At 42.1% G+C, this 27,740-nt stretch overlaps 1 protein-coding gene across 1 annotated transcript in view; it reads left to right on the top strand.

Annotated features, from left to right (window-relative positions):
• Lekr1 (leucine, glutamate and lysine rich 1) overlaps positions 1 to 27,740 on the top strand; it is a 162,831-nt gene that overhangs the window by 80,411 nt on the left and 54,680 nt on the right. Inside the window, exon 7 of the mRNA XM_032898288.1 lies at positions 14,022 to 14,103. Coding sequence (XP_032754179.1) covers positions 14,022 to 14,103 — 82 coding nt within the window. The remainder of the gene's footprint in view (positions 1 to 14,021; positions 14,104 to 27,740) is intronic.

Genomic DNA, 27,740 nt, shown 5'->3' with positions numbered 1-27,740 from the left:
CTCACTTTTATGTGCACGAGTATTTTGCTGCTTGTGTGTTTGCACCATGTGCATGTCTGATGCTCCTGAAACGCCTGTTTTGAGAAGCAGTTCTTGTCCTTTGCCTGTTTTACTGACAGCTGAGCACAAGCCAAGAGGAAGAGAGCCCCGTGCAGCTCGAGGTGCACACTACCTCCTTCCCACTTGGCGTAACATCAGTTCTCATGAAGGCCTCACTGCAGATACTTTAATGGTAAAACACGGATTCATTCAAGTAATTGAACAGTCACTGAAGCTTAAGGCTAAGCCTCTCTGACTTACACTTATGATCAGCCCCATTTCTCTCTCTCTCTCTCTCTCTCTCTCTCTCTCTCTCTCTCTCTCTCTCTCTCTCTCTCTCTCTCTCCTGTAAATGTTTTCAGGTAATATTCTGCTCACTTCTCCATAATACATGGAACCTTATTTTTTCATTTATTTATTGGCCATTTATGTTTCTTCTGAGAACTTTCTATTCAGTTTTTATGTGTTTATTTCAGACACTAAGTGGTGTGTAGTTGACAAAGGTTTTATCTCATTTGGTCTATCTTGCAAATGTGTTTCCTTTGCTATGGGGAGTTTTGTTTTGTTTTTAATTTCATGTAATCCATTTGTCTACTCTTAGAGGTTATTTCCTGTACCGCTGGAGTCATCTGTCAAAGCCCTTGGCCAGGTTCATATCTGTGTTCCCCTCTAGCAGGCTCTCAAGTCTCAGACTCATTATACATAGGCTCCTTTGTGCAGAGTGAAAGCAAGGATCTAAGTTCACTCTTCCGAATGTGGACATCCAGTTTTTCCAGCACCCTTTGTTGAAGACATTCCCCTGAGGTACGTTGTCAGAGATGAGAGGGCTGTACCTCTGAGGGCTGCTCCTGGTCCTTCCCATATTCCACAGTCCATCTGTGTACTCTGCTAGCACTGTTTCTCCACTCAGAATTGCTTTCTCTCTTTTCTTACCTGTTTTCCTACAAACCACCATGGGCCACCGAGAGGAATCTGCTAGCTGGACTATCCTGTGGCTCTCCAGGGTTTAGCTCTGAAGTTTCTCTGTCGATTTTCAGTTTGGAGGACTCTCTGAAGGTGAGGATGCTGTATGCAGCTCTCATGCTACCTCATCCTTGCTGTCTCTCACTGCTGTTTAAATGGGGGTTCCAGCACATTGTTGCATGGTGTTTGCAACCGTTACACACACCTGCCAAGTTTACCCTTTATTAATGAGCAGTTGGCTGCCTTATCTCTCCTTATGCATTGTGATTTGGAACCTACTTTCTCAGGTATCGGAGCAGCCTTCGTGGTTTTATTTCTGACCTTTGACTTTTTTACTCCCATTTATTGAAAATAACCTTTTTCTTATATATTATGTTCTGATCATGGTTTCTTCTACTCTACTCCTCCAACTTCCTCCCCACCTCCCATCCCATTCAGGTTTACCCTTTTCTGTCTCTCATTAGAAACAATAATAATAGTAAAATAAGATAAAACAAAAACTAACACATCGGAATTAGACACACAAATGAAAGGGAAGGAGCCCATGATGAGAAGGGACAAGAAACGGAGACCCACTCATTTGCACACTCAGGAATCTCATAAACTGGAAGCCATAGTATATATGCAGAGAACCTGTAGGGTAAAAGGAGAGAAGAAAATACATGTAAATGAAATAAAAGTAAGCAATATTAAGATAAAATTGGAACAAAGCAGAAAAAGCGCTCACATGACATTGTGAGACGAGGAGGCTCCAGAGATCCAGCTTAGCTCACTGTCTGTCGGCCTCTGCGGCTAGCCCTGCGCCTGCCCTCAGGGTGGTCGGTTTCCCAGGGTATCAGTTCTGGGTTAGGGATAAGGGGCATGCATCCCCCTTTCAGCTATAGGACTCCAACCTATGCGATCCCTATGCATGCTGCCTCGGTCTCTGCGCTCACATGTGCATAGATCCTGTTGATTTATGGGGCCTCGATTCCTTAGTGTCCTCCACCAGTCGTCCCACTTCATCTTCTTCAGGGTTCCCTGAGCCCTGTGGGGAGGGGATTGATGGAGACCTCCCACTCAGAACTGAGTGCTCTCAGGTCCCTCATTCTCTCCGCAATGAATATCTGGCTGTGGGTCTCTGTATTTGTTCACATCAGCTGCAGGAAGAAGCTTTTCTGGTGGCTGAGTCAGACACTGTTCTATGAGTTTAGTAGAATGTCATTGAAGTCATTTTCTTGCTATTTTTTGTTACTTGTTTTAAGTTTTATAACAGCGTTCTGTTTTACTGTAGGTCTCTGGTTCTTGGACACCTACGCAGTGTCGGTATGGGTTCCATCTTGTGGAGTGGGCCTGAAGTCAAGCTAGTTATTGGTTGTGCCACCATTGCTCTAGCATGTCTTGCAGGCAGGAACCTTGTCCATTGTACAGGTGGAGCTAGCTTGATGTTTATATTCTTCTCTTGGTAGCATGCAGAATACTGTCATCTACCCTGTGTAGACACCAGTTCAACTTCTCCACGTTCAATGAATTGGGTAGATGTCATCAGCAATGGGGCCTTGCCATCAGTTTGTGGACAGCAACCTACAGACTTGACAACAGACTCAGGTGTTTCCATGGGATCCCTTTGTCCAACAAAGCAAACATCTGTAACCAAGTCCCAGAACTGGAAGCTTCATTTGGTGACAAGAGATGGCCTCTGTCTTTCCGTTTTCTTGGTGATTTCAGTTAGATCACCTTCATATATGTGCATATTTTAGGAAGCCTCTACTTACTTCATTAGGTTTCCATACGACACCTCAACTGCTTCTTAATATTAGCTTTCTCTCCCCGTATTCCCTTCCTGATCCCCCTCGCCATTCCTCTTCTCCACCAGATACTCCTATACAGCCCCCAACCCCTATCCATCCACAACTATCTATTCTACTTATCTTTCCTAGGGAGATCTATCTGCTTCTCCCCACCCCAGTCCTTTATCCTATAACTACCCCTGTACTTGATTATCATTGACTTAACAGCTAATATCCATATATAAGTGAATAATATGGTGGATTAAATAGGAATGGCCCCTATAGATTCAGGTGTATGAATGCTTGGCCATAGGGGGTGGCACTATAGGAGATTTGGCCTTGTTGGAGTAGCTGTGGCCTTACTGGAGGAAGTGGGTCAGTAGAGGTGGGATTTGAGGTCTAAAAGCTCAAGTCTGGCCAGTGTGTCCCATCCTCCTGCTGCTGCCATGTTTCCCCCTGTGATGACAATGGACTAAACCTCTGAGCTATAAGCCAGCCCCAATTAAATATTTTCTTTTATAAGAATTTCCATGGTCATGGTGTCTCTTCACAACAATAAAACCCTAACTAAGACACATACCATATTCGTCTTTCTGATTTTCTTTCTAATTCCTTCTAGTTACCTGTGAATTTCATTCCCTGCGAATTTCATTTCCAGGCTCTTCTGGCTTTTTGAGTCTCTGTTGAGAAGTCATGTGTAATCCTAATATGTCTGCCTCTATATGTTAGTTGGCCTTTTTCCTTATAGTTTGCCTTAGGGTTTTATTGCTGAAAAGAGACCAGGACTACAGCAACTCTTATAAAGCAAATATTTAATTGGGATTGGCTTATGGTTTCAGAGGTTTAGTGCATTATTGTCATGGAAGGAAGCATGGCGACACACAGGCAGATGTGGTACCGCAGACAGAGCTGAGAGTTCTACATCTCGATCTGAAGGCAGCAGAATCAGACTGAGCTCCATACTGGGTAGAGTCTGAGCACAGGAGATCTCTCAAAGCCTGCCCCTATCATAACATATTTCTGCCCCACCTCCTAATAGTGCCACACCCCATGGGCCAGGCATTCAGACACTTGAGCATGGGGACATTCCTATTCAAACCACCACACACTTTTAACATCCTTTCTTTGTTCTGTATATGTCCTGTTTTATTATGTATCATAGGGAATTTCTTTTCTGGTTTAGTTTATTTAGTGTTCTCTATAATTCTTGTACCTTGACAGGCATCTCCTTCTTTAGGTTATTGAAATTTTCTTCTTTGATTTTGTTGAAAATATTTTCTCTGACTTTGAACTGGGTTGTTTCCCCCTCCTCCTCCTCTTTCTCCTCTTCTTCTTCCTCCTCCTCCTCCTCTTCCTCCTCCTCTTCCTCTTATTCCTCCTTCTCCTCCTCTTCCTGTTCTCCTATTCTTTTTAAAGATTTATTTATATTTTATGTATATGGGTACACTGTCACTACCTTCAAACACACCAGAAGAGGGCATCAGATCTCATTACAGATGGTTATGAGCCACCATGTGGTTGCTGGGATTTGAACTCAGGACCTCTGGAAGAGCAGACAGTGCTCTTAACCACTGAGCCATCTCTCCAGTCCTCTTCTTATATTCTTACCATTCATAGATTTGATATTTTTATGTCCTGGATTTCCTGGATGTTTTGTGCTAAGAATTTCTTAGATTTAATATTTTCTTTGATGGAGGTATTCATATTTTTATCTTATTGTATCTTCAATGTCTGAGATTCTCTCTTCTATCTTGTATTCTGCTGGTGAGACTTGCCCGAGTTTCCTGTGTGAGTTTCTAAAAATTTTATTTTCAGATTTCTCTCACTTTGGGTTTTCTCTATTCTGTTTCTCTCTTTGGGTCTTCAATTGTTTTGTTCTCTTCCTCTTACTGTTTGTGTATTCATAGATTTCTTTAAGGGATTTATTCATCCTTTGTTAAAGACCTCTGTCATCTTCATAAAGGCTAGTGCTTCAGCTGCACTGCAGTACTCAGGACAGACGTGCTGGGCTGCTGGCTAGTGGAGCCAAATGTCCTGGATGTTTACTGGTTGTGTTTTTATGCTGACCTTTAGGCATTTGAGTTTGGGAAGTTTGTAATTCTAGTTCTTGATAATGGTCTTGTCTTTATTGGGTGGGTGTTTGTTCTTTGTTTTCTGTTGCCCTCTCTGGTTCTTACAAGAGTGTGGTGGTTGTGTGTTGCCTGGTAGGAAATTCTTGTGCGAATTCTGATAAAGATGGTCATGGGGGATTCTGGGTAAATGTGTTTCTAGGTGTTGGGAGCTGACACTAGGCATGGGGATGGGTTAGGGGAGGCTTTTGAAGGGAGGAGCCACAGAAAGGAGGCAAGGGGCAGAGAGTGAGGAGAGGCCACAGCAGGTATTTTGCTACAGAGCTATAACTAGGAATGAGACTGGTGGGCGACTGGTTGGATTGGAGGGTAGAGGAAGTTCTACAGTTAGCCTACCTGCTTCCCTGGCTGCAGCTTAGTGATGTTTTTTGCTGTGCATCTCCCATTCCCTAGGGTGACTCTTCAATGTCCCCTCTGTTCTTTTTCAAAGTCTTCATTTCCTTACTGATTTTTTTCTCCCCTTTTAAAAAATATTTGCCTCCAAACACCTATTTTTTTTTGCCAACATTCTTATTTACATCCTGAATTAATTGTTTTCTTTGTTCATTTGCTAATCCGAGTCTTCTATGTGACCATTGATCCTTTTTAAAGTGAGAACCTTTTTCTTGCATCTCACCAACGTTTCTTACGGTTAATTTGGCCACTAGTAATGAGGCGCTGTGAGCTGTCACACGTGGCTGTTCTTTCATTATCTGTTGTGCTTTGCCTGCCTGTAAGGCTGGGTGCCTGCTCCAGTCTTTTGATTTTTCCCATTTCTTCACTGTTTTGGTTTCATTTCACACAGGTCTTCCTGTAAGTTATCTTTACTTGAACTTATGCTCCCAGCTGCTACTCAGGGAGCAGCAACTGAGGTAACAGGTGATTCGCCAAGACACCTGAGGCTAATCGGGCCCCTCTTGTGTGCCCAGTCAGGTTCAGATATATGAGATGCTGATCTGGAGGAAATGTAGTTTATAATCTTCAGAGATAGGTGCATTCTTAATTAACAATTAATTTACAGAGCAAGGAAGGACTGGGAAAGGTGCCAAGGTGAATGAAGTGTGAAGGAGAGGAATGGGCATGGGCTAGAAGTCAGGAAGTTACGGAGACAGCACTGTAGAGTGGGGAGAAGCAAAGGAAGGCGCTGACAGCCTCTTTAACTGAGACACAGGCTGAAACAGAACAACTAAACAAAGCTTTTTTGTTTTGTTTTTTTTTTTAAAAAAAAACCTGTAAATTAAGGAGCCAAAACCATCCAATGGAAAAAAGATAGCATTTTCAGCAAATGGTGCTGGTTCAACTGGAGGTCAACATGTAGAAGAATGCAGATCGATCCATGCCTATCACCCTGTACAAAGCTTAAGTCCAAGTGGATCAAGGACCTCCACATCAAACCAGATACACTCAAACTAATAGAAGAAAAACTAGGGAAGCATCTGGAACACATGGGCACTGGAGAAAATTTCCTGAACAAAACACCAGTGGCTTACGCCTAAGATCAAGAATCGACAAATGGGATCTCATAAAACTGCAAAGCTTCTGTAAGGCAAAGGACACTGTGGTTAGGACAAAATGGCAACCAACAGATTGGGAAAAGATCTTTACCAATCCTACAACAGATAGAGGCCTTATATCCAAAATATACAAAGAACTCAACAAGTTAGACTGCAGGGAGACAAATAACCCTATTAAAAATGGAGTTCAGAGCTAAACAAAGAATTCACAGCTAAGGAATGTCGAATGGCTGAGAAACACCTAAAGAAATGTTCAACATCTTTAGTCATAAGGGAAATGCAAATCAAAACAACCCTGAGATTTCAACTTACACCAGTGAGAATGGCTAAGATCAAAAACTCAAGTGACAGCAAATGCTGGCGAGGATGCGGAGAAAGAGGAACACTCCTCCATTGTTGGTGGGATTGCAGACTGGTACAACCATTCTGGAAATCAGTCTGAGGTTCCTCAGAAAATTGGACATTGAACTGCCTGAGGATCCAGCTATACCTCTCTTGGGCATATACCCAAAAGATGCCCCAACATATAAAAAAAAGACACGTGCTCCACTATGTTCATCGCAGCCTTATTTATAATAGCCAGAAGCTGGAAAGAACCCAGATGCCCTTCAACAGAGGAATGGATACAGAAAATGTGGTACATCTAAACAATGGAATACTACTCAGCTATCAAAAACAATGACTTTATGAAATTCGTAGGCAAATGGTCGGAACTGGAAAATATCATCCTGAGTGAGGTAACCCAATCACAGAAAAACACACATGGTATGCACTCATTGATAAGTGGATATTAACGCAAATACTCGAATTACCCTAGATGCACAGAACACATGAAACTCAAGGATGACCAAAGTGTGGATGCTTCACTCCTTCTTTAAAAGGGGAACAAGAATACCCTTGTGAGGGTATAGGGAGGCAAAGTTTAGAACAGAGGCTGAAGGAACGACCATTCAGAGCCTACCCCACATGTGGCCCATACATATACAGCCACCAAACTAGATAAGATGGATGAAGCAAAGAAGTGCAGGCTGACAGGAACTGGATGTAGATTTCTCCTGAGAGACACAGCCAGAATACAGCAAATACATAGGCGAATGCCAGCAGCAAACCACTGAACTGAGAACGGGACTCCCTTTGAAGGCTTCAGAGAAAGGACTGAAAGAGCTTGAAAGGGCTTGAAACCCCATATGAACAACAATGCCAACCAAACAGAGCTTCCAGGGACTAAGCCACTACCCAACGACTATACATGGACTGACCCTGAGCTCCAACCTCATAGGTAGCAATGAATAGCCTAGTAAGGGCACCAGTGGAAGGGGAAGCCCTTGGTCCTGCCAAGGCTGGACCCCCAGTGAACGGGATTGTTGGGGGGAGGGCAGTAATGGGGGGAGGATGGGGAGGGGAACACTGACAGAGAAGGGGAGGGGTAGGGGTTAGGGGGCTGTTGGCCTGGAAACCGGGAAAGGGAATAACATTTGAAATGTAAATAAGAAATGCCCAATTTAATAAAGATGGGGGAAAAAACCTGTAAATTAAAACAAAGTAGGAAGATGGTAAAGCCTAGGCGGACACTTTCTTTTCTTGGGATGACTGGTTTCTTGCTCACCCTCTGTCTTTTGTAGCAGTTTCTGAGCTGGGGGAAGGGCCGCTAGTCCCAGTAAGCTGATCAAGTCACTTAGCATGTCCTTCCTGCCAAGAGCTTTCTGCAGTTCTCTTGTTTGAAGCCCTTTACAACTTCATCTCTGGTGTTTTATGCATGGTTCTTTCTGTGGCCCTTTCTGCGCCAGCGGCTCTGGGGACTAAGAAGGCCTGCTCACTCAGCCCACACAGCCCACACAGCCCACACAGCCCACACAGCCCACACAGCCCACACAGCCCACACAGCCCACACAGCCCACTCAGCCCACTCAGCCCACTCAGCCCACTCAGCCCTCACATACTTGCCTTTTTCGTGTGATGGACTCTTCCAGCCATGCCTGGCAGCAGTCTGCAGCACCACCAAATTCAGCAGTGCACGGTTTCCTTCCCATGTCACCACTTGTTCGGCGGGCCGTGTTGGAGCCAGTTCCTTCCCAGCTGGTCACTGCAGGGTACTAATGGAGAATCCCGGTCACATCCACTTCACACTTCTGTCTCCACAGCCTGCCCCGCTCTTGCAGTCTGGGAACCCACTGTGCGTTCAGGCCCTGGTCGCTGCTCAGCAGCCTGGTCAGTCTTTCTCCTCTTTGTTCTTCTTTATCCTCCATCTTCATTTTTGCCGGGACCAAGTTATGTAAGCCCAGGCAATTTGTGTAATTAAAAAAGAACAACAGCACCACCAACAAAACCCCCACCTGCAAGAAGTGTAATTTTTGTCATTTGTGAAATATAGGTTATAAGTCGTACATTAAATTCACAGCACAGAAGCCTTCTAGAATGATTCTTCTTAAAATACAAAGGAACACACATCTCCTGTCTTCAAAACAAAACAAACACCCGTCCTTGTTAACATTTTCCCCTTTTCCCCCACCCATAGGATCAGCAGTGGTTGTTTTGTTTTGTTTTGCTGTTTCAAACTCATTTGGTCCTTCCCCACAACACGTTTTCCCCCCTTTTCCTTTGCTTTCTTTCTGCTTTATCCTTTGCTGACACAGAGTAGAACTCATTAGTCTTCATGATACAGAAGATACTCATTTGATACTCAAGTAAAACAGTCTCTAACCCAGTGGTTCTGAGCTGGGGAAAGTTGACCCCTTTGAGGTGGCACATCAGATAGGTACATTAGGATTCAGAACAGTAGCAGGACTACAGCTATGAAGTAGCAACATAAATAATTCTGTGGGTGAGGGTCACCACAACATACTAAAGGGTCACAGCATTAGGGAGGTTGAGAACCACTGCTGTGACAATATGTATCCATAAAAATTTTCAAACAGAAAAAATAACAAATGTGTAAAAATGTGCCTGAACAAATGTGTGTGCTCTCATTACTTACTTGTATCTCACAAATGATAACATTTTACTTACTTCTCCCAAGAAATTGTTAAGGAAAACAAACTAAAACCCCATGCCCATGTACAAGAGCAAGGTCCTTAAGTGGGAAATGATGACCTTCGGAGTGGACTTGGAAGAGGCGGCTTCATTCCAGCACAGCAGTAGGTGCACTTGGGTGACACACAGTGTGCCTGTCACTGCTCTCCCTCCTTCTGTGCACTCACGAAGTCACTGAAGGCTGGGGGCCCTGTGCAGGGGCTGTAGCCGTTTGGCCTGGAACAAGCAGAGGCAGAGTTTGAAGCTGGGCGTGTGGCCTTAACGGTCCTGCACAGCACCTCTGCAGTGTGAAGTGTTGAATCGTGTTAGAAGCTTCAAAGTTAGTTTGGGTTTTCTTATCTCTAACATTACATTTTTTTTAGAGACATTTGGTTTATTTTTAATGCTTGAAATTCATTTCTTGTTGTTGAGACTAATAATGTTGTGACTCAGAGTCTTCAGTGAGGCCATCTTAATCCTTTAAAATTGCAACTGCCAGCTCTCATCATCAGGCCAAACGCTCTGAACACACCCCATCAAATCTGATCTTAGAAATTGCAACTGTCTAATCAAACATTAAACATTTAGTCTTTTTACCCTGTGTCTTTGAATGCCTTTATGCCTGTTTATTTTTCCATCTTGCTACTTGAGCCTTGAATTATATTTTTGCCTCAAAACAGCACTTTGGACTAAAATTTAAGAGTGCATGTATTTTCTTTATATTAGGAGTTTTTAAGCTTGAAACTTCTTTCTATACTTTGAGGTATATTTATTGTTTGATATTATCTTATGCCTATTATACTTTCCAAGTGACTATTAAAGCTTTCTAGCTTCCTATAAAATAGTTAACCATGAATACCTTTTGTATGCGCAGTTTCTCAAAGCCTTTCAGAATCACAGGATTCTTTCAAATGACTAATTACTGCAAATCTGGTGCCTGTGTAATGTTATCCAGCAAGCAGCTGCTTCATATTGAAGAGAGGCTAAGAGCTCTTTTTGGTTTTGTTCATTTAAAATCATTTGCTTCTTATTTAATATCTGCAAAGAACGCAGTCACATCATCATAGAATGTGCTGTTGTAAATTCTGGATTGTTTCCATGGGTTCCGCCTTACATCTGCATGGTGTTTAAAGCCACTGCTTCCTTTCTCTCCCTAGTCATTCAGGGCCTTTCGCCTCATAATCCAATGTCATGCTGAATGACAGAAAATTGAAGTTGAATTTATTTGACTATAGAGAAGGACTGCACAGAACAATGCACTTATTTAAGAACTCCTTGCCTCAGAAACTGAAGGAGCTGTTTTGTGCAGGTGGCTTACACTCTCTGCTGCTTATCCTGACTGTGTTCCTTTATTTATTAAGGACAGGAACTGGGCATTCTGCTTCTGAAAACAAAGGACCCTGCTAGTCTACTTGAACCTTTATTAAGCCTGTGGGATGCGTACATATCATTCTGAACCACAGAGACACATCCTATGTTTTTGTTTTTTAAAATAGCCCTTAGCACTTCCTGATTACAAAAAAATACAAGCAAAAAAATGAAAAGCAGCCATGAAAATATATAAATCATCTCCCAATAACACACCAGGGGGCTTTTTACATTTTGAGTTTTTCATAATGAATTGTGTTTCCTCAGCTCTACGTGTTTTTTCTGCTAAAATAAAATGCTTTCTTGGTTGGCACTGCTTATATTTCTGTTTCTGTTTACTTAATGTGACAACCTTCATAGGTTCTTGTGTTTAAAGGGAAAACATTTATTACATTACTTTACCAATATTCAGAGCTGTTGTAAGACATGAGGTAAACAATCATAGGGACAGTGTCTCCCCTGCTGGTTAGACACTGTGAACCAAGGCTAACCTATGTTTATTCTGAAAGTGAGAGGGGAAGAGAAACCCTTTGTAAAGAGCACACTAGCTTTGTCCTTATCCCTGCACAGGGGCTGTGGCATAGTTTGTTTTATTTGGAACCTGGTAAATTCTGGAACTCTGATGCATCAGCATATTGAAATGTGAGCCTCAGAATAGTGTTTGTTTTTATTTTATGTGCACTGGTGCTTTGCCTGCCTGTTATGTGTATGCAAGAGTGTCAGATCTTGGAGTTACAGACAGTTGTGAAGCGCCATGTGGGTGCTGGGAATTGGACTTGTGTCCTCTGGAAATGCAGTCGGAGATCTTAACTACTGAGCCATCTCTCCAGCCCTGTTTTCTTTTCCTTTCTTTTAATAGAATACTTTTTAATGTTACCAAAATGAGCTTGAATTAGTGGCTATTTTTAGCATATGCTACTCTACCAATTCTCAGGTAATTGAGAATTAATTACACAAAATTTACATACCAAGTTCTCCCTCTGGGAGTTTAAAGCTTATCAGTTTTAACTATTGCCTTAGAAATATAATACACTTTATCATGGGACTCAGATCCACTCAGGATGATATCCTGACAGAAGCACCAAGGAGCATCCTGAAGAAAACAGGGTTGTTGTTGTCTGTGTTGTTTGCTCTGCGAAGGGCACCATATTTGTCTTTATTCTTTCACCAGTAAAGTAATGTTTCCCATTTTGTAATGTATATCTCTTTAAAGGTTCAGACACTATAACTGGCCTAGAACAGTGTTCACCACACTTCTTTGACAAACAGTGTTCGCTTGTGGGTTTTCTGTTTCAGGAGTCAATGTGAGTGAGAAAAACTTAGGGATCAGGCAAAACAACTCAGTTTGAACCACTGGATCATTTGGCAGCTTGCTGAATGAACTTACTTTCCTCTTTCCACTTATAATAATCTCTTCCTGGTAGCCATGACCACAAGTGAACACAGGCAGGGCGAGCATAGCATCCACCAGTTAGCATCAGCTCCTCCCTCTTGAGAGGCGAGTACCATGCTCAGCACTGGGGCATAGCATCCCACAGTGAGCACCAGCTCCTTGCTCTTCAGTGTGTGTCAAACCTGCTGCAGCCTGTCTGCAGCCTACTGTGCTTAACTACACAATGACGTGGTACAGAACATTCCAAATACAGTTTCCGGGTTGCAAAAGATTTTTACTAAAAACTATATTTCATGTTATTTTCTCTTTTGTTGAAGTGGATTGGTGTAGTACATGTGTTAATAAACTTGAGTTGTCCATGCCATGATGAATATACATTTCAAAGTAGGATATACCTGATGCAAAATTTTAATGTTGATTAAAATAATCAAAGATAATCTATCTGAAAACATGGTATTTATAAAACTAAAGGTTTTTATATAAATACCTAGAAAACTCTTATGAGAACATTTGCTTAGAGTGAATTTGCTTTCTGATTTGAGGAACCAGCTCGATAGATGGATAGATGGATGGATGGATGGATGGATGGATGGATGGATGGATGGATGGATAGATAGATAGATAGATAGATAGATAGATAGATAGATAGATAGATAGATAGATAGATAGGAAAGCGTGTTGAAGATTTACATAGAAGTTTGGTGTGTGAGTATGGCTTCATTAAAATTTTCAAATTTACTATTGAAAGTAGGATATTAAAATGTTTGAGGTAGCTAGAATGTAAAATTTTAATAATCCCCTTGTTATGAATGACTTTTTCTGTAAAACTGGTTAGTCCATTTGTGTAGTCTCCTTTTGTACCTTAAACGATCCCAGGGAGTTAAGTGGAGTCAAGGTTCAGACCACAGCCCTCACAACAGCCAGTAGGCAGGACAGAAATAGCCAAGACTCATCACACACTACACATGGCTTCTGGAATAATCCTTCTCAAACACTCCCTAAATTTCCTAGTTGAAGACTGTGTGGAAACCGGTTGCCCACACCGTGTCCTTTGCCTTTTGAAGTTATTATAATGCTGTTTAGATGCTACTCAGAGTTAAACTATCAACCATGAGCCTGGCACATCATTTCTCTTTCATTTCTATCCAGGAGCCTCAGTTTGGGAACAGAAGCTCAGACAGCCAAAGGTTTTGCGAAATGAGCCATGTGATCAGAAATGTATGGAGTGTGCCAGCAGCACAACTTTCCTTGAAAACACTAGAATGGTTAGCCTGTTAGGTGCTTCCAAATAAGCCTGACACATGAAGGGAGAAAAGGCCAGTGGTGTGGGCTGTTGTGAGGGCCATGGACGTGTTGCATAGAACAATACAGGCAAAGTGGAAGGAACACCTGTGTTGCTCTTAGGAGGTTAAGGGAAATTTTAGAGGGTTCGGTTGAGTTTAGAAAAGCACTAGATGCCAGTGTAGCCCTAGACATTAGTGTAGTGGTAGCTTCTGGCTCCCGGCTGGTCACATGCATGCATCCATGAGCTATCTGGATTCTCGAATGGAACACACACACACACACACACACACACACACACACACACACACACAGAGCCACACACAGCAGTCAGTTAATTTTTGACATGCTGTGACTAGCTCAAAGGTTGGGCACATCTAAACCTTACCCTGATACCTCAGGCCCAATCGGGGAAGTGGCCAGTGGCTACTTGCCCAAATTCTTACATGACTGGTTGGCTCTCTCTCCAGAAGCTCTTCTACCCCAAGTCTTGGTGATTCCCCGTTCCTCCAAAGCAGTATAGCTAAAAACTACCCCTACACACTAGTGTACTAATGACCATGCTGTGTCGTTTCAGATCTACAGTGTCAAGTAGAAGCCCTCGGGCTGAGACTTCAGAAGACAGTGAAGGAGCTGGACAGCTGTAAAGAGACGCTCATGTAAGGTGTAACACTAACAGCCGTGAGAGTGGCTTGCCCATTGATGTGTCACAAACTAAGACTTTGGAAAGACCCCAGGGTGTCATCTTCAGGCCGTGGTTCAGTTGTAGGTGATGGTCTGCTGTGGCTTCTTGTGGTTCTGTTGTAGCCTGAAATGAGTATTGGTGGACCTGTCACCCTTTTAACTCAGGAAAGTGTTTCTGTCCCCCAGGAAAGAACCTACGAGTTGTTTCTTGACCTCTAGGCTGGGATCAAGTAGAGAAGGTTACCTAGCTGTGCACCAGTGATTTCTCTTGATGTTCAAATGGAGTAATTCTCTCATTTTTCCTTATATTCATTTCTTTACTGCCTACAACATTTCATTTAAATTTTCTCAATTGTTGTTTCTTAAAATTTCTAATTTTAAGTTCATAACAGAGCACTTTTAAAATGTTGATTATGTTTTATGAAAACGAGGAGAAAATGCTGGAAATCAAATGATAAGAAAATGACCTTATAAAATGTCCAGAGGTGGGCTGGAGAGATGACTCAGCGGTTAAGAGCACTGACTGCTCTTCCAGAGGTCCTGAGTTCAAATCCCAGCAACCACATGGTGGCTCACAACCATCTGTAATCGGATCTGGCGCCTGCTTCTGGTGTGCCTAAGACAGCTACATTGTACTTATATACAATACAATACATACATACATACATACATACATACATACATAAAAATATGCTGGGGCATATTTTTTAAAAAATGTCCAGAGGTGAGGAAGTAGCCCAATGGGTCAAGCACTTACTGTGTAAACTCCTGTGTTTTGAATACCCAGTGCCCTCTTAAAGCCAGGCATGCAGCACCTGTCTATAACCTCACTGTTTCTGTTATGACCTGAGAGCCAGAGGCAGGAGAGCCTTTAGAATCCACAGCCAGCCTGGCATATGTGAACGCAAAGAACAGAGATGATGTTGCAAACATGGTAGAAGGCACCTCCACAAGTACACCACGCCATACACATGCTTACACACACAAACACACACACACAGAGGAGTACAGAGAGAGACAGAGAAAGAGAGGTAATATACACATATAAAAACTACCCAGGGCAGTATTTGTTTTAAAAAATAATTTAGGGGTTGGGGATTTAGCTCAGTGGTAGAGCGCTTGCCTAGGAAGCGCAAGGCCCTGGGTTCGGTCCCCAGCTCCGAAAAAAAGAACCAAAAAAAAAAAAAATAATTTATTTTAGGAATTTGAGAGACTATATATAAACATAGTGTATCTATATTATAATGTTAAAATAAAATGCACATGATCTTTGAAAGAAAAGTACACCACTTTTCTCCTTGATGTATAGTCTAGGAGACTGGTTTCAGTTCCTGTCGTCACAAGGCTCAGTCTCATACAGATAAATATTAGGATGCTTAGCAACCTAATGTCTGTGTTGACCGTGGCTGTGCCTAAGAACAACGTGTTTAATCAAATACTGAACAACATAAAAAGGAGCACACTCCAGAAATGCCTAATGAAATTAGTGTATAGTTAGATTATTTGTAGCAAGTGCTTTGTTTTAGGGAAACAAGAAGTTAATAGTACAATATGGCCAGAGGCTTGGTTACCTGGGTAGGATGCTGAGGTTAAGTGGTGAGAAAGCAGGGAATTCTTGGTGCCTTTCTTCCTCAGGCACAAGAAGTAAGTTTCTGTGAGATAAGAAACATGAAAAAGAAACAAGACAGCAATTGCAAAAATAAAAAAGTCCATGTTCTGTCTATAATATCAGAAGACTGTGTCCATATGGAAGTCTTGTGGAGACAGCAGCCTCATCAGACCACAGCTACGGTGGAACATTTGCTTCTTTTGTTATATCACTACTATTGTTGCTATTACTACATTTGTGTGTCTGAGTGTGTGCGCACGTGCACATGTGTGCACTAGCACATGTCTACATGTATACAAATGTGCATGCGCATGTGTGACTGTTCAAAGCACCTGCATACTGTGGCACAGTGCAGATGTCTGAGACCAGCTTATGAGACTCAGGCAGTTCCCTCCTTCCATCATACATGTGCAAGGGCTTGAACTGAGCTCCTCAGGGTTGGAGAGATGTTCCTTTACCTCTGAGCCATGTCCTTGCTGACCCAACCAAGCCCTGCCCCTGGAGCTCAGGAAGTGGAGAGGGGGACTGAGGAGACGCTGCTCTTTAGAGGGCCTAAATTTGGCTCCCAGCACTCACATCAAGCAGCTCAGAAAATCTGCAACTCTAGCTCCAGGGGAGCCACTCCTCTGGCTCTGTGGGCACCTGCACTCACCTGCAGGCACACACACACACACACACACACACACACACACACACACACACACACACGTTAAAATCAAATAATAAAAAATAAGGTTGAGAAGTAAAGCTGAGGCAGTCAGCCTGGGACTAGAAAAGTGTTAGCACCTGAGTAAGCCGAGATTGAATCTGTGACCATGCCACATGATGCTGCCACATGACGCTTACAGGTAGGGTCTTGGGAAAGTAAGATGGGAGCAAAAATGGAAGAACAAGGGTAAAGGTCACTGGTTGATACACAAACTGAGATTTCAAGGAGCCATTTCATTAACATTAACATAAGCCTTGTGCTGTTTGGCTAACTGTTCTTTTAGTATTTGTAACCTGAGTACTGAGCAATGGTGGGAGTCAAGGCAGAGCAGGCCGAGGAGGAAGCGAGTGGCCTCGGGACAGTCCATCACACTAACTGCTCACAAGGGAATTGCCCTAGGATTGCAGGAATACTGTGCTGTGACATCAGCTTACAGAAGCGCTGCTTCCCACCCACCCGCAGGAGAACTGCTTCTGTGAAAACTTGGAGCAAGTGCCCACTTTTAGAAAACATGGGTTGTAAAAGAGCCACTTACAGGGGCCCCTGGTGCTAGAGACCTTGCTCTGCATGTCTGTACTCCTCGTCTGTCTGTGCTCCACCTGCCTTCTGTGTGCTGCTTGGGATAAAAGGGGGTAGAGCTGGGGAGCATTTGGGATCAAAGCCCAGGAGTCTCACTATGCTCAGAGCTCACCAGCTCTCTACACATGTTATTATTTAATAGGTTAGATCCGAATTTGTGTTTTGACCAATGATAAGTTTGAATTCAAAGTAATTTATTCAAAGATCTGATGTACAGGGAGCAGGAGAGATGGTTCAGCAATTAATAGCAATGATTGTTCTTGCAAAGGACTAGGGTTCAGTCTACATAGTGCCTCACAGCCATGTCTAATTTCAGTTCCAGAGGATCCAGAGCCCTCTCCTGACTTCTGAGGACATTAGACATACAAGTAGCATGCATATATACATGCATATATGCATACATACATACATACATACATGTAAAACACTCATAAAATAACAAGTCTCATTTTTTTAAATCTGATAATGAGTTAGAGATTTTTCTATCCATATTCAAATGTCCTTGGTCTTTTAGAAATTAGAGAATGCTGTAGAATTTTTGTTCTTTAAATTTTTAATTCTGATTTTGTGGGTACTGGTGACCTTTCTCCATTCAATTTGATGTAATTCTTTGGTTGTTTAAATTTTTTAGGGCTGTGGAGGAGATAGTTAAATGTTAGAGAACTTGCCCTATATGTGGGAGGCCCTGCACCTAATCCCTACCACTACAAATAAAACAAAATTGAAGAATGAAACATATGCATTTAAAATACTTGGAAATAAACTTTTTCATAAGTGGATGGAATTGGCTAGCTCTTTTCACATAAGGTTTTTTTTTTTTTAAATATTTTCTATGGCTTATCAACATTATTATGTTCTATGTATTTTTGAGATAGAGTCTCCTGTAGCCCAGGCTAGCCTGAAACAGGCTACTTGGCAAAGAATGACCTTGAACTTCTGATCCTCGTGCTTCCAAGTCCCAAATGCCAAAGCTGGGATTACAAGCATAGACCACCATGGGGATAGATGCCAGGGCTTCATGTATGCTGGGCAAACGTTCTTCAAGATGAACCACACCCACAGCATTATTACTTGTTCTAATTGAAAACTGATTTTTATCCATTAGAAGGCTTTGACTACAATAGCTGAAGTCAGGGAGTGACTAGTTTAGTTGATCCAGAGGCTCAGCAATGCTATGAAGGATTTTGATGCTCCTGTGTGTTAGTTAGGATCTGTTGCTGTAAGGAGACACCATGACCAAGGCAACTCTTCTAGAAGAACATTTAACTGGGGCTGGCTTCAGAGCTTTAGTCCATTATCGATCATCACTGAGGGAAGTATGGTGACACATAGACATGGTGCTGAGAGTTCTAGATCAGTATTGGCAGGCGAAGGAAGAGAGGAAGACACTGGGCCTGCCTTTGGCTTCTGAAACCCTGAAGCCCACCTGCCCCCCCCGCCCCCAGTGATACCTTCCTCCAAAAAAGTCACACCTCCCATTAGCACCACTCCCTTGTGACCCTATGGGGGCCATTTTCACTCAAACTGCCACCCTACTGACTCCTTCCTGTTACATTCAGCGTGGGCTTCAACTAGTTCAAGGTTCCTCGTACCTAGAGCATAGCCGTAGCTCAGAATACTATGTCCTAATGAGGCTATCTAGTGGTAATAGAATTTGTAGAAAACCGCCCCAAACCACCAAATAGCCTACTCACTCCCTCTGTCTCTCTGGAGCTCATGACATCTGCTCTGTTAAATGAACTATTGGCAAGAGAAATTGAACTGGAAAAATGAGCTTTGACCTAGCAGTATATATCTCGATAGGTGATAACTGAGATTCTGAGACGAGGAAGAAAGTTACAATGTCACAAAGAATGCAGAAGTGTTTGCTGAGTCCTAGGGCATTAACCATGCTCCGGAATTCAGTTCTGAAACTATCTACAAACTCCATCTTTGTCATACTATCTACATAATTAGGGAAGGACCACACCAAAATAACGAAAGCTAAGAAGGCAGTGCAGGCCTATAATCCTAGCTACTAAGGAGATTATGTCAGGAGGAGCACAAGTTCAAGGCCTGTCTCAGCATGGTGTGACACTATTTCTGGAGAGACACCAATAAACACTCCAGATAGGGAACCTACTACAGACCAAAGTATGGATACCATCCACATCGAATTGGTGTAACAATGAGTTTCTTGGGGTTACTTTCAGGAGCAGAAATGACTCAAAGACATCAAATGACATCAAAAATCTCCCTCACATTAGTGGCAGCTCACAAAAGCTGGAAACCTCAAGTATACAGCACAGCCTGCAGGCAACAGGTGGGGGAGTGTCTTTTCTAGGTAGTTTAGTTGGTCTGAACCTTTTAAAGGTAGATTAATTATCGGAGCTCTGTTCTGGTGGCTTAGTTGGTCTCTGCTCTTCCAAGAAGTTTGTCTGGTCTCTGCTTCTTTCAGAAACCTTTGCTGATGCATGAATCAGGGTTCTCTAAAGTAATAGAACTTACAAAATGAATCTCTCTAATTATATATAAAGGATTATAATTATTAGATTGATTTAGTGGCTGAAGTCCAGCTAATCCAACAATGGCTGGCTGTGAACAAAAAGTCCAAGAATCCGGTAGTTCCTCAGTCCAGAAGACTGGATGTCTCAGCTGGTCTCCAGTATATGTTGGCATCCTGAAGAAGTAAGCTCTAATTCCAGTGAAGCAATGGACTTGCTAGCAAGATGAGGGCAAGCAAGCAAATATCAAAGGTTTCTTCTTTCATGTCCTTACCAAGGTTACCACCAGAAGGCATGGCCCAGATTAAAGGTGTGTCTTCCTACCTCAAGATCCAGATTAAAGGCCTGTGTTTTCCTACCTCAAAGATACGGATTAAAAGTGAATCTACGCTCTCTGCTCCCAGAACCCGTGGGAGAGATACCTTACCGCCTGGTCAGGTGGGCACTCCTGAGGCTGCAGAGCAGAAGAGACCACCAACACTGCCCACCCCTGCCCACATCCCTGGCCCAAGAGGAAACTGTATAAGGCCTCTGGGCTCCCGTGGGAGAGGGCCCAGGTGAGGCAGGAGCCCTGCCTGAGACACCGCCGGAACCTGAAGGAAACAGACCGGATAAACAGTTCTCTGCACCCAAATCCCGTGGGAAGGAGAGCTAAACCTTCAGAGAGGCAGACACGCCTCTCTGAAACCAGAAGAGACTGCTCTCTACACATTGCAGATTCCAGAGGAAACACGGAGGCCATCTGGAACCCCTGGTGCCTGGAGGCTCCCGGAAGAGGCGGCGCAGATCTTCCTGGTCGCTGCCACCGCGGAGAGCCCGTGGGCAGAACCCCGCGAGCGAACTTGAGCCTCGGGACCAAAGAGGAAAACACCGGAGGCCATCTGGAACCCTGGTGCACGGAGGCTCCCGGAAGGGGCGGCGCAGATCTTCCGGGGTGCTGCCACCTCGGAGAGCCCGTGGGCAGCACCCGCAAGCGAACTTGAGCCTCGGGACCACAGGAAGACCAACTTTACTGCTGCAGGTGACCTGCCTGGTGAACTCAAGACACAGGCCCACAGGAACAGCTGAAGACCTGTAGAGGGGAAAAACTACACACACGAAAGCAGAACACTCTGTCCCCAATACTGGCAGAAAGAAAACAGTAAAACAGGTCTACAGCACTCCTGACACACAGGCTTATAGGACAGTCTAGCCACTGTCAGAAATAGCAGAACAAAGTAACACTAGAGATAATCTGATGGCGAGAGGCAAGCGCAGGAACCCAAGCAACAGAAACCAAGACTACATGACATCATCGGAACCCAATTCTCCCACCAAAACAAACATGGAATATCCAAACACACCAGAAAAGCAAGATCTAGTTTCAAAATCATATTTGATCATGATGCTGGAGGACTTCAAGAAAGACGTGAAGAACTCCCTTAGAGAAACACAGGAAAACATTAATAAACAAGTAGAAGCCTACAGAGAGTAATCGAAAAATCCTGAAAGAATTCCAGGAAAACACAATCAAACAGTTGAAGGAATTAAAAATGGAAATAGAAGCAATCAAGAAAGAACACATGGAAATAACCCTGGATATAGAAAACCAAAAGAAGAGACAAGGAGCTGTAGATACAAGCTTCACCAACAGAATACAAGAGATGGAAGAGAGAATCTCAGGAGCAGAAGATTCCATAGAAATCATTGACTCAACTGTAAAAGATAATGTAAAGCGGAAAAAGCTACTGGTCCAAAACATACAGGAAATCCAGGACTCAATGAGAAGATCAAACCTAAGGATAATAGGTATAGAAGAGAGTGAAGACTCCCAGCTCAAAGGACCAGTAAATATCTTCAACAAAATCATAGAAGAAAACTTCCCTAACCTAAAAAAAGAGATACCCATAGGCATACAAGAAGCCTACAGAACTCCAAATAGATTGGACCAGAAAAGAAACACCTCCCGTCACATAATAGTCAAAACACTAAACGCTCAAAATAAAGAAAGAATATTAAAAGCAGTAAGGAAAAAAGGTCAAGTAACATATAAAGGCAGACCTATCAGAATCACACCAGACTTCTCCTAGAAACTATGAAGGCCAGAAGATCCTGGACTGATGTCATACAGACCCTAAGAGAACACAAATGCCAGCCCAGGCTACTGTATCCTGCAAAACTCTCAATTAATATAGATGGAGAAACCAAGATATTCCATGACAAAACCAAATTTACACAATATCTTTCTACAAATCCAGCACTACAAAGGATAATAAATGGTAAAGCCCAACATAAGGAGGCAAGCTATACCCAAGAAGAGGCAAGAAACTAATCGTCTTGGCAACAAAACAAAGAGAAGAAAAGCACAAAACACAACCTCACATCCAAATATGAATATAACAGGAAGCAATAATCACTATTCCTTAATATCTCTCAACATCAATGGCCTCAACTCCCCAATAAAAAGACATAGATTAACAAACTGGATATGCAACGAGGACCCTGCATTCTGCTGCCTACAGGAAACACACCTCAGAGACAAAGACAGACACTACCTCAGAGTGAAAGGCTGGGAAACAACTTTCCAAGCAAATGGTCAGAAGAAGCAAGCTGGAGTAGCCATTCTAATATCAAATAAAATCAATTTCCAACTAAAAGTCATCAAAAAAGATAAGGAAGGACACTTTATATTCATCAAAGGAAAAATCCACAAAGATGAACTCTCAATCCTAAATATCTATGCCCCAAATACAAGGGCACCTACATAATGAAAAAAAACCTTACTAAAGCTCAAAACACACATTGCACCTCACACAATAATAGTAGGAGATTTCAACACCCCACTCTCATCAATGGACAGATCATGGAAACAGAAATTAAACAGAGACGTAGACAGACTAAGAGAAGTCATGAGCCAAATGGACTTAACGGATATTTATAGAACGTTCTACCCTAAAGCAAAAGGATATACCTTCTTCTCAGCTCCTCATGGTACTTTCTCCAAAATTGACCATATAATTGGTCAAAAACAGGCCTCAACAGATACAGAAAGATAGAAATAATCCCATGCGTGCTATCGGACCATCACGGCTTAAAACTGGTCTTCAATAAAAATAAGGGAAGAATGCCCACATATACGTGGAAATTGAACAATGCTCTACTCAATGATAACCTGGACAAAGAACAAATAAAAAAGAAATTAAAAACTTTTTTAGAATTTAATGAAAATGAAGGTACAACATACCCAAACTTATGGGACACAATGAAAGCTGTGCTAAGAGGAAAACTCATAGCGCTGAGTGCCTGCAGAAAGAAACAGGAAAGAGCATATGTCAGCAGCTTGACAGCACACCTAAAAGCTCTAGAACAAAAAGAAGCAAATACACCCAGGAGGAGTAGAAGGCAGGAAATAATCAAACTCAGAGCTGAAATCAACCAAGTAGAAACAAAAAAGGACCATAGAAAAGAATCAACAGAACCAAAAGTTGGTTCTTTGAGAAAATCAACAAGATAGATAAACCCTAGCCAGACTAACGAGAGGACACAGAGTGTGTCCAAATTAACAAAATCAGAAATGAAAAGGAGACATAACTACAGATTCAGAGGAAATTCAAAAAAATCATCAGATCTTACTATAAAAGCCTATATTCAACAAAACTTGAAAATCTACAGGAAATGGACAATTTCCTAGACAGATACCAGGTACCAAGTTAAATCAGGAACAGATAAACCAGTTAAACAACCCCATAACTCCTAAGGAAATTGAAGCAGTCATTAAAGGTCTCCCAACCAAAAAGAGCCCAGGTCCAGACGGGTTTAGTGCAGAATTCTATCAGACCTTCATAGGAGACCTCATACCAATATTATCCAAACTATTCCACAAAATTGAAACAGATGGAGCACTACCGAATTCCTTCTATGAAGCCACAATTACTCTTATACCTAAACCACACAAAGACCCAACAAAGAAAGAGAACTTTAGACCAATTTCCCTTATGAACATTGACCAAAATACTCAACAAAATTCTGGCAAACCGAATCCAAGAGCACATCAAAACAATCATCCACCATGATCAAGTAGGCTTCATCCCAGGCATGCAGGGATGGTTTAATATCTGGAAAACCATCAACGGATCCATTATATAAACAAACTGAAAGAACAAAACCACATGATCATTTCATTAGATGCTGAGAAAGCATTTGACAAAATTCAACACCCCTTCATGATAAAAGTCCTGGAAAGAATAGGAATACAAGGCCCATACCTAAACATAGTAAAAGCCATATACAGCAAACCAGTTGCTAACATTAAACTAAATGGAGAGAAACTTGAAGCAATCCCACTAAAATCAGGGACTAGACAAGGCTGCCCACTCTCTCCCTACTTATTCAATATAGTTCTTGAAGTTCTAGCCAGAGCAATCAGACAACAAAAGGAGATCAAGGGGATACAGATCGGAAAAGAAGAAGTCAAAATATCACTATTTGCAGATGATATGATAGTATATTTAAGTGATGCCAAAAGTTCCACCAGAGAACTACTAAAGCTGATAAACAACTTCAGCAAAGTGGCTGGGTATAAAATTAACTCAAATAAATCAGTAGCCTTCCTCTACACAAAAGAGAAACAAGCCGAGAAAGAAATTAGGGAAACGACACCCTTCACAATAGACCCAAATAATATAAAATACCTCGGTGTGACTTTAACCAAGCAAGTAAAAGATCTGTACAATAAGAACTTCAAGACACTGAAGAAAGAAATTGAAGAAGACCTCAGAAGGTGGAAAGATCTCCCATGCTCATGGATTGGCAGGATTAATATAGTAAAAATGGCCATTTTACCAAAAGCGATCTACAGATTCAATGCAATCCCCATCAAAATACCAATCCAATTCTTCAAAGAGTTAGACAGAACAATTTGCAAATTCATCTGGAATAACAAAAACCCAGGATAGCTAAAACTATCCTCAACAATAAAAAAAGGACTTCAGGGGGAATCACTATCCCTGAACTCAAGCAGTATTACAGAGCAATAGTGATAAAAACTGCATGGTATTGGTACAGAGACAGACAGATAGACCAATGGAACAGAATTGAAGACCCAGAAATGAATCCACACACCTATGGTCACTTGATTTTTTGACAAAGGAGCCAAATCCATCCAATGGAAAAAGATAGCATTTTCAGCAAATGGTGCTGGTTCAACTGGAGGTCAACATGTAGAAGAATGCAGATCGATCCATGCTTATCACCCTGTACAAAGCTTAAGTCCAAGTGGATCAAGGACCTCCACATCAAACCAGACACACTCAAACTAATAGAAGAAAAACTAGGGAAGCATCTGGAACACATGGGCACTGGAAAAATTTCCTGAACAAAACACCAATGGCTTATGCTCTAAGATCAAGAATCGACAAATGGGATCTCATAAAACTGCAAAGCTTCTGTAAGGCAAAGGACACTGTGGTTAGGACAAAACGGCAACCAACAGATTGGGAAAAGATCTTTACCAATCCTACAACAGATAGAGGCCTTACATCCAAAATATACAAAGAACTCAAGAAGTTAGACCGCAGGGAGACAAATAACCCTATTAAAAAATGTGGTTCAGAGCTAAACAAAGAATTCACAGCTGAGGAATGCCGAATGGCTGAGAAACACCTAAAGAAATGTTCAACATCTTTAGTCATCAGGGAAATGCAAATCAAAACAACCCTGAGATTTCACCTCACGCCAGTGAGAATGGCTAAGATCAAAAACTCAGGTGACAGCAAATGCTGGCGAGGATGTGGAGAAAGAGGAACACTCCTCCATTGTTGGTGGGATTGCAGACTGGTACAACCATTCTGGAAATCAGTCTGGAGGTTCCTCAGAAAATTGGACATTAAACTGCCTGAGGATCCAGCTATCCCTCTCTTGGGCATATACCCAAAAGATGCCCCAACATATAAAAAAGACACGTGCTCCACTATGTTCATCGCAGCCTTATTTATAATAGCCAGAAGCTGGAAAGAACCCAGATGCCCTTCAACAGAGGAATGGATACAGAAAATGTGGTCCATCTACACAATGGAATATTACTCAGCTATCAAAACAACGACTTTATGAAATTCAGAGGCAAATGGTTGGAACTGGAAAATATCATCCTGAGTGAGCTAACCCAATCACAGAAAGACATACATGGTATGCACTCATTGATAAGTGGCTATTAGCCCAAATGCCTGAATTACCCTAGATGCCTAGAACAAATGAAACTCAAGACGGATGATCAAAATGTGAATGCTTCACTCCTTCTTTAAAAAAGGGGAACAAGAATACCCTTGGCAGGGAAGAGAGGCAAAGATTAAAACAGAGACTGAAGGAACATCCATTCAGAGCCTGCCCCACATGTGGCCCATATATATACAGCCACCCAATTAGACAAGATGGATGAAGCAAAGAAGTGCAGAAGTGTAGATCGCTCCTGAGAGACACAGCCAGAATACAGCAAATACAGAGGCGAATGCCAGCAGCAAACCTGAGAATAGGACCTGAACTGAGAATAGGACCCCCGTTGAAGGAATCAGAGAAAGAACTGGAAGAGCTTGAAGGGGCTCGAGACCCTATATGTACAACAATGCCAAGCCACCAGAGCTTCCAGGGACTAAGCCACTACCTAAAGACTATACATGGACTGACCCTGGACTCTGACCTCATAGGTAGCAATGAATATCCTAGTAAGAGCACCAGTGGAAGGGGAAGCCCTGGTCCTGCTAAGAATGAACCCCAGTGAACTAGACTGTCGGGGGAGGGCGGCAATGGGGGGAGGGTGGGGAGGGGAACACCCATAATGAAGGGGGGGAGGGAAGGGGATGTTTGCCCGGAAACCGGGAAAGGGAATAACACTCGAAATGTATATAAGAAATATTCAAGTTAATAAAAAAATAAATAAATAAAAAAAAATAAAAATAAAAAAAATAAAAGTGAATCTACATACTTCAAATTAAGCAAAAATCCCTCACATGTTTGCTCCCATTTCTAGATTTTAGTTAATTCCAGATGTAGTCAAATTGGCAACTAAGAATAGCCATTACAGGTGATCTGCCTCTTCATGTAGTTCAGCTGGTCTGAGAGTGTCTGTCCATCCTTATGATTTATATACTTGGGGAGGGTGCTAATGAATCTGGTCAGTTTCAGGGACTTTCTGAAACTTTTGAGTTGTTTACTTCCTGAGCTTAACTAGTTTCCCCACAGGATTGAATGTTTTACTTCCCTTTAGAATGTATTTTAAGGAACTTTCAAGATGGAATGTTTTATTTGGAAGCAAATTGGTATATCAACAATGGGCTACAGCGTATAATTAAGACCAGCCTGAACAACGTAGACTGTGTCTCAAAATGAAAATTAGAAAAAGGGCTGAAATTAATGCACAGTAGTAAAGAATTACCAGGCATGCATAAGATCCTAGGCATTATTTTTAATATATTTATATGAGGATGTGAAATATATTTGCATTATGTTCATGTATTATCATCAATATAATCAAGGGATTTGATGTTGCTGTAAATATTAACTATACACATATCAGGATAAAATATATATAGAGAGATATACTGAGTGTATATGTATGTATTAGCATAAAAGCGAGTAAATAAGACATGAACAACTACCATAGATGAGAACTTCTCAGGAACTTTTGAAAGATGATGCATAGAAAGGACAGTAAAGGGGTTGATTCTATTGAGCCATGAACAAGAAGTATACTGTCAGTGGTAGTCTACAATAGGCAAGCTTTTTGTCAAGTCCATTAGGAAGCCAAGTCCTAGTGAATCCTAAGGAGTTGTTAAAAATTCATCTAAATACTCCCATGCCAGGATCCATTTTGGCATATAATTTGGAGGTGATCATATACTCTGCATATTCTGATGGTTATATAAGGAGAGTCCCTCTGAGGAATCACATTTGGAACACTTAAGCCAGATGGCCCATCTTCAAAAGCTTCCAGTCAGTCAAGCCAGGGTTTAAAGAGGCTTCCCTACCTGCTCAGACTAAAGCAATGCGTGTAGGGATTCATAGCCCGAGACAGAGCTCACACCACACAGCAGGTAGCAAACTCTGTGCCTCACCACACCTCCAAAGATAAATAGGAAAGCAGACAGACAGACTTGGAAGCCAACTGTGAACACGACAAAAACTCACTAAATATATGACAAAAACTACTCTAAGCCCCATCCTACTCCTCAAAGTGACTAGGAATTCATGCAATGAGACTTA

Source organism: Rattus rattus, chromosome 3 (genome assembly GCF_011064425.1).
Source record: "Rattus rattus isolate New Zealand chromosome 3, Rrattus_CSIRO_v1, whole genome shotgun sequence".
NCBI lineage: Eukaryota > Metazoa > Chordata > Mammalia > Rodentia > Muridae > Rattus > Rattus rattus.
This window is presented reverse-complemented; position numbering and strand designations above follow the sequence as displayed.